This window comes from Ochlerotatus camptorhynchus, unplaced genomic scaffold (assembly GCF_037179485.1).
Source record: "Ochlerotatus camptorhynchus isolate MF236.1 unplaced genomic scaffold, CSIRO-AGI_Acam_v1.1 ptg000313l, whole genome shotgun sequence".
In the NCBI taxonomy this organism is placed as follows: domain Eukaryota; kingdom Metazoa; phylum Arthropoda; class Insecta; order Diptera; family Culicidae; genus Ochlerotatus; species Ochlerotatus camptorhynchus.
This window is the reverse complement of record NW_027040801.1, coordinates 1,331,373-1,338,910: the sequence shown is the minus strand read 5'-3', so window position 1 is coordinate 1,338,910 and position 7,538 is coordinate 1,331,373. Positions and strand designations below refer to the sequence as shown.

At 41.3% G+C, this 7,538-nt stretch overlaps 1 protein-coding gene across 1 annotated transcript in view; it reads left to right on the top strand.

Annotated features, from left to right (window-relative positions):
* Positions 1-353: 353 nt before the first annotated feature.
* The window catches only part of kay (transcription factor kayak), a 64,901-nt gene continuing 57,716 nt past the window's right edge, over positions 354-7,538 (top strand). The window contains exon 1 of the mRNA XM_065229328.1: positions 354-895. Within this exon, the coding sequence (XP_065085400.1) occupies positions 557-895 (339 nt within the window). The 5' untranslated portion in view covers positions 354-556. The remainder of the gene's footprint in view (positions 896-7,538) is intronic.

The window sequence follows — 7,538 nt, the reverse complement described above, 5'->3', positions numbered from 1 at the left end:
TGTAGAATTCTTGGAACCGATTCCAGCCTCCCAAACCGGGCCCATTGGCGTTCGTCTCGACCGGAAGTGAGCGACATTTACGCGCGTGCTATTGTTTTCAGTGCGTAAATCGCGGAACGAAACGTTTTTTTTTCTCCTATAAGAATTTCCTCCGATCATTGAAAATTGTAAGTGAAAGGCAATACCTACCGCACCTACACAGCGTTGCGAGTGTGGTCGTTCTATTGCGACACCGTGGATGCCCATTTAAACGTGGTATTTCTTGGCCGTGCCGTTCGGTTAATCCCCGAATTAATCCATTATGAAAAGAGTGTGCGTTGTCCGTTGTTGCTAGTTCAACTAAAAAAGAAAAGAAGATAATTGAAGAAACGAATTCGCAAGTCTCCCGTCTTCACGCTTCGATTGATTGGTTGGTGGTATTGTGTGGGCGCCTCTAAACCAACACACGCATACACCGCGCGCATTAACGCATCAAAGTAGGCAAGTGTATAATAAATTAACACCCAGCTGAACGGGGAAGAAATCTTGAACAAGAAGAACAGGATATCTCAGCGCCATGAAGTCCGATATGACCAGCAATGTCGCGCCTAAATCCACCGTCGACGAAAATTCCACCTCGTTGGTCAGTAACGGTGCAAGTAGCAATAGTAACAGTGGTGCAACGACAGGGGAAGACCTGAGCAACGGCGGCGGCGGCGTTGTCGTCAGTAATAGCAACAGTAGCGTAGGAGGTGGAGTAGGAAACGGTGGAATCAGTATCAGTTTGCAATCGTCATCGTTGATTGGTGGTGGCGGTGTGACGGCCTTATCGTCATTGGCGCTGGAAACTGCCGGCATCACGCTGGGAGTCCCACAACCGGCACATCAGGCTAGCAACATCATTCTTACAAGGGCGGTAAGTAGGCATTTATTGTTGAATTAGGAATGCGGAGATGACGCTAGTTGGAAGTAGATTCAGCGGCGGTTGAGATTTATTGATAATGAAAAAGGAATTTGTGGGAAAACATTACTACAGGAAACCAATTTACAAGATTTGGAACGGTTTTTGATGGTTAAAACTCACCTAAAAAAACAGGACTGTAACATTGATGAGATGATCGAGGGGGAAGGGGGGAGGGGGTGGAACAGTTTCTCTATTCGTTATCATTCGTTAATGGTATTTGGATTATTATTGTGCACTTTAAAACTTTTGGTCATTCCATCCAGACGGTAAGAACGAGGGTAAGAATTATTACATATTTTAGCCGTTTTTCATTGGAATATTTGTAACAGTTTGCTCATTCCATTAAACACTTCAAACACGATGCCTAAAAAAAAAAGTGTAACGGCAAGTTTGCAATGACATAACTTAGCCATTTCTTGGCGAATTTCAAAACTAATGGTACCCCTAGAATTCCTCGAGTCTGTAGATTATTTTGATTGTAAATATGTTGAAAATCCCACTCTTGTCATCCCACTCTAAAGTTAGTATTTCTCGCGTTGTACACAGAAAGTCCTTACTGATGTCTAAGATACCTGGAAATACTTAAAAATACTTAAGAAATATTTAGTTTGAAACCACCGTTGCTGTACTCATTTAATTTGTTTGCCGTAGTGCCTGCTTCATAATAGCCCAGTATTTTTCGATGGGCCTTAGTTCCAGTGCGTTGGGGGGGTTCATGTCCTTGGGTACGAAAGTGACCTTGTTGGCTTCGTACCACTCCAGCACAACATTTGAATAGTGGCACAAAGCTAGATCCGACCAGAAGATCGCAGGGGTGTTGCTTCAAAAGAGGAAGCAGACGCTTCTGTAGACACTCCTTGAGGTAGATCGCCCCGTTTACAGTCCCGGTAGTCACGAACGGTGCACTCTGTTTGCCACATGAGCAGATTGCTTGCCATATCATGTATTTCTTGGAAAACTTTGAAAGTTTCTGCTTCCTTACTTCCTCCGGAACATCAAACTTGTGCTGGGCGGTGAAGAACAGTAGCCCCGGAAGCTGCCGGAAGTCCGCCTTGATGTAAGTCTCATCATTCATGATGAGACAATGAGGCTTCGTCAGCATCTGGGTGTACAGTTTCCGGGTCCGTGACTTTCCCACCGTATTTTGTCGTTCGTCACGATTTGAACCCTTCTGCAGTACTCCTTGGCTCTCTGAACAAAAGACTTGGACAGATTCAACTTTTTGGCCACATCCCTGACCGAAGCATTGGGATTCCGCTTCAACGCTTTCACGACACGCTTGTGATCCTGATCACTAATAGAACATCCATTCTGACCGAATTTCTCCTTCCATTCGATGCTCAGAGTTTCGTAGTAACGTTTAATCACACGACTCACCGTTGACTGCACGATTCCGAGTTGTTTTCCGATGTCCCAATGAGAGAGTTGAGGATTTTCTAGGTGCTTGCGCAAAATCAATTCGCGACGTTGCTTTTCGGGTGACGCCATTTTTTCCAACTTTCGAAAAACTGACAGTGTAAACAATACACTCTAAACGACTTCTACCCAAATTTTCAAGAGAAAATACCCAATGGGTAATTTTCTACAGCGTTTTTTCCGTGATGCAATTTGATGTGGGACACCCTTTATATGCCTTACATGTAAAGTGACGGAATGTTACGGTGTCTATTTTGAGAACAAGTGAATGATGATGCGCTCAAACCTTTCACGCTATGGTCTAGCTGATAGTCGTGGAATCTCCCACCCGTTCCTCGTTAATTTGAAGGTGAAAATTAGTATATTGACAGTGTCACAATAACTGAAGTAATTAAGGCTGACCGACGCTGAGGCAGAAGTTGTGGAGGCTTTCCAAACCATTCGCGTCTTTATTTTAGCATCCAGAGATTCAAATCTCAAAGCCTTCGCCGAAACTGTTATCGTCCGGGTATGGCATTTTTTTATTAAGGAATTCCTCGTATTTGGAACCTTCGACGCTTTTCTTCTAAACCATCAATTTTCAACTTGGGGTTCGCGAACCTCTACTTATCGAAAAGCGCTGGAGGCCACTGGAGACACTGGACGAAAAAGCTGCGGAAACTTGGATTGACCTCTTTTACGGATATTCCGGATCTTCCGAAGGACGGTCCCATGGCCATTGGAGGCAATGTTTATGTGACGACCCTTAACTCATTCTTATATCACAGTTCCATGTGCTTACGAAAAAACCGCAGGGATCCAGGATCAGATTTATAGATTGACGTCTTTTGCGTACGTTTCGGATATTTGCGTTCCATGACCGTCCGGGTCCATACTTATGTCATGACCCTAAATTCATTCTTATATCACAGCTCCAATTCTATTCGAGAAAACCTCGGAGCTCTAGGATCTGTTTCATAGATGGACCACTTTTACGCACGTTCCGGATCTTCTGGAGGACCGATTCTGTGGCAATCGGGGCCCATGTTTATGTGACGACCCCATCCTTATATCACACTTCCAAGGGTTTTCGAAAAAACCCGCGGAGCATTAGGATCAGTTTCAGGGATTGACCACTTTAACGGATGTTCCAGGTTTTCGAGGGGACTTTTTTCATGGTCATTGGGGTCCATGGTTATGTGACGACCAAATTCATTATTTCGTGTTTCGAAAAAAAAAACGTTGAGCTCTAGGATCAGTTTCATGACCATTTTTATGGATGTTACGGATCTTCCGGGGGATCGTTCCGTTGTCTCCAGTGCCATATAGGAACCATGACTGTATCCTGGGTAATTATGAACATTCGTGCTCATTAAATAAAATTATAGTTTTAAGCCTTGAAAGTGCCAGAAACACACCTGTACTAATAACGTTCACTTTTAAAAAAAGTAGATGACCCTATTATCAAATATCTACTAGCTTTCTTAGTCTTGTGGGAATTGAAACGGTTTAGTATTTCATTTCCCGAAGTTTCGGCCTTTTTCAAGGGAAAAGAAGGTCTACATACCGTCGAAAAACGATATTAATGACTGACAGTAATCAAGTGCCTCCCTTATCTCAATCGGTAAAGCCGCAGCTACAAAGCAAGGCCATACTGGAGGTGGCTGGGTTCGATTCCCGGTCCGGTCTAGGAATTGGGTTGGAAATTTTTTCGACTTCCCTAGACATAGAGTGCGATTGTACTTGCCACATAATTATACTAATGCAAAAATGGTACAGGCACAGACAAACAGACATAACACTCGCAAGTTGTTCATCGAACAAGCATTTAACGGTAAATTTAAAAGTATCGTAGTTGGTAGTATCGCCACTTGTGGCGCGCATAGTCAATTCCCTTGCGTTTGACGTTTACACACTACCGCCATCTGTTCTGCGTACTACCCACCATAGTGTACTCAACAGATGGTAGTAATGTTTTAGCGACGATGTTTTACAGTGAGAAATATTCAGTGTGTTATGTCTGTTTGTCTGTGGTACACGCATCGAAACCTCTCAATTATTTAATAACTGTGGAAGTACATCTAGAACACTAAGTTGAGAGCACGCAATATGCTCAAATGCGATAGGCATTAAGCTTGAAATGCGAAGAAGAAGAAGAAGAAGAGAAGGTAATCAAGTACCAGGGAGGCGATTGTCAAACCTAGAATCTATCGAACTCATCAACAAATGGGCCACCAGCTATGCTTCCCTACCGTAGTAAGACGTGACCAGAAACCAAGGAAAAACGCTTTGGTGTGATTGTTAATGTTGTGATTTGACTACTCGTGTCTACAGTCACTGATCCTACGCTACTTAAATTAAATCCAATTTTCATCAATTGAGTGAAAAGTAATTAGCAAAAGAACAATTTGTGTAACAAAACGAGCAATACAAAATCCGAATAAAAATTGACTCAGACGCATTTTTGTTGAAAGCAAATAACAATTCAAAACAGTAATAAATCATTGTCGCCGTCAGTCAGTACTAAACTTCCTATCGTTAACTAGCATATAGGCCATCTTTGTTCGCGTTATGTATGTGCCTCTGTGTGACTTGATTGGAAAAGTGGAAACGAAACACTTGAAGGCGTTTATTATGTGCACCAAAGACCTTATGGTTTAATTTAATCTGCGTCAAAGAGCTTGTTCGTCAAGGTGCACTATTAAGAAGCAATTCCGTTGACTGATACGTTGCCAATCTGACTGACTCTTTTGGATCGAATAACAGTTTGAAACTAAGATCTCAGATGGGCATCCAATGGTGTAGGTTGATGAAGGTTTTGGGGACACGCCAAAGGTTCGAAGTTTGTATGGAGGCTTTGAAGATTTTAAATTGGCTCATTAATTGACTAGCCCATTGATGCTAAGTGCATCTATAAGCGTACCCCATTCTAGAATCTGTCAAAGTTTGTGTTTGTTTTGATTCGCCTTATAAAATATGCCTTTTTAATGCACCACGAACGTAGAGGGCACCACACATCTGAACTGATTTGCACCTAAACTATTCACACACAAGAAATCCGGAAGATCATAATCACTAAGGCACTTCCATTTATCTCAACATAAATATTCCTGAACACTAGCAGCCCAACAAACAATCGTCTATTGAAGAAACGACTTCTTGGCTATTTTATTCAACTGCATGCTTAATAGTACTTGTACTATTTTTAATAATAACTTCTGTTCAGGCTTTGTTCACACAAATCTGGAGAATTTATTCAACCACAACATCGAAATATTTGGTGTTGAATAAGGTATGTCGAGAAGCTTTTATTCGACTTATATTGAGTTGTAACAGAGTTTATACCGAGGGGGACGAAAGTGCCAGATTTATTCAAATTTTCTCCAAAAATATCTTATAATTTAATGAACTAATTTATATCCATGCAAATTTGTTTTATCCGATATAATCGCGTTTAAATCTTTAAATTTTATAATATCGTTTTTTATCGATCACATCTTTAACATATCGGGTCACATCTCTAACTATCACATGACAGATTACCATAGACTCTTTTGACGTTTAATCGTCTTTCTCTATAGAGATATATCTATAGCAGACAGGGAAGAATGGATGTTGTTTGTTTTCCCACTAATGTTTCCCTCTTGCTCTCACTCCTTCAATTTAAATGGTGAATGAGTGTGCGCCGATTAAACGCCAAAAACCTTTATAACAAAAAACTAGTAACTCTCTACTGTTCTTTTATAAGGGCCAGTTTTGCAAACGTAATCAATTACTGCTTCCGCGAATTTATCAAGGATGAAAACTCGTCTAAGTAAACTACAACGATTATTTTGTAGAGGGAGAGTCCCGTATCCGATCGAATTAGTTACTTACATGGATAGACTTTGAATTAAGGATTTTTTTTACAAAAGAAGTCATTGTTTACGTTTGCGACCTTGACCCTTGTGAACCCTCAGTCACAGATCGATGAGGGTGGGTACTTCGAGATCACCGATCACTACCTGGATAGTAGTTCAGTCCGAATAGGCGCAACTGACGTCTTACTGTGCAGCAGCAGGTTTACGGTACTTGCACGGATCAGAATTATGCAATTGAGTACTCCGAGGAGGGTTCATCCCGGAGTTCCCGGAGAAGTTCAAAGTTTAAGGGTCAAGACACCGTCACTCAGTTTGTATTCTTGTTCCCTTTGAAATTTTCGAGGGAGAAAGACGAAGAGAAGGAGGATTAGGACAGTTTGCAGGTGTTCCAGGTTGAAGGCTGAGGTGATTGCAAGAGCAAACGGGTATCTCGGTGAGGGGATTCTGGATTATACGAGGGAAATTGATGGTTGGGAGCGGAATAAGAGTAGTACCAGAATTAGGCTTCTGCTGCTGATGGGTTGTCAACTGGGGAGTGGTTCAGGGGGATTTCGAGGTGTTTTCGCTCATATTCAGGCAGATTATCGCGACCGGAGTTCGCATGAGTGATCAATTCACTGCAGTATTTGAATAGGTCCGATTAAACTATCGGTAATGTTGTTTTTATTTGTTTCCATTAGCCAAATATTTAAAACATTTAAAGTCCCGCATAAACAATAACCATAAGAAGCGCCTAACCACCAATTCGGGATATCATCCCAACTTTATGTGGTATGGTCGAATCATCTATGATATCGTTAGTGTATGGTACCAGTTTATTAGGGGTATCACACAGCGGATGCACTAGACGCGATCAAGAAACTGACAGAAACATACACACTCTAAAACTTATTACAGTAAACGGATAGATAATTTTGACTCATCCAAGATTATCGATGAATAGTGGATGAAATCGGATGATGTCGGTAGGCGCATGTTATTATTCATTATAAATCGAATTTATCCAAAGAATCTGAATTATTCTGCAAATTTTATTTAAATCTGTTCAATGAAATGTAGAATGGATTACTTTCGTCCCCCTCGGTTTATACGATAAAATTAATGGTTATTCAGCGTTTATTAGACATCACTGCTTCTCCTTAAAACAGTGATGCTCTGTATACGCTTGATTCTCATGTGAAGTAACGTTTAATTAGACATTATTATACATTTATTAAACGATTATTCAACTGTGGGAAAATTAACCCGAAAGAAAATAAGATGAACGGGGACAGGGAAGGGGGTGTGGTGTGTTTTTCTTAAGTGTATTGTATTTCGTTATTTCTGACGTGGCTCGCACC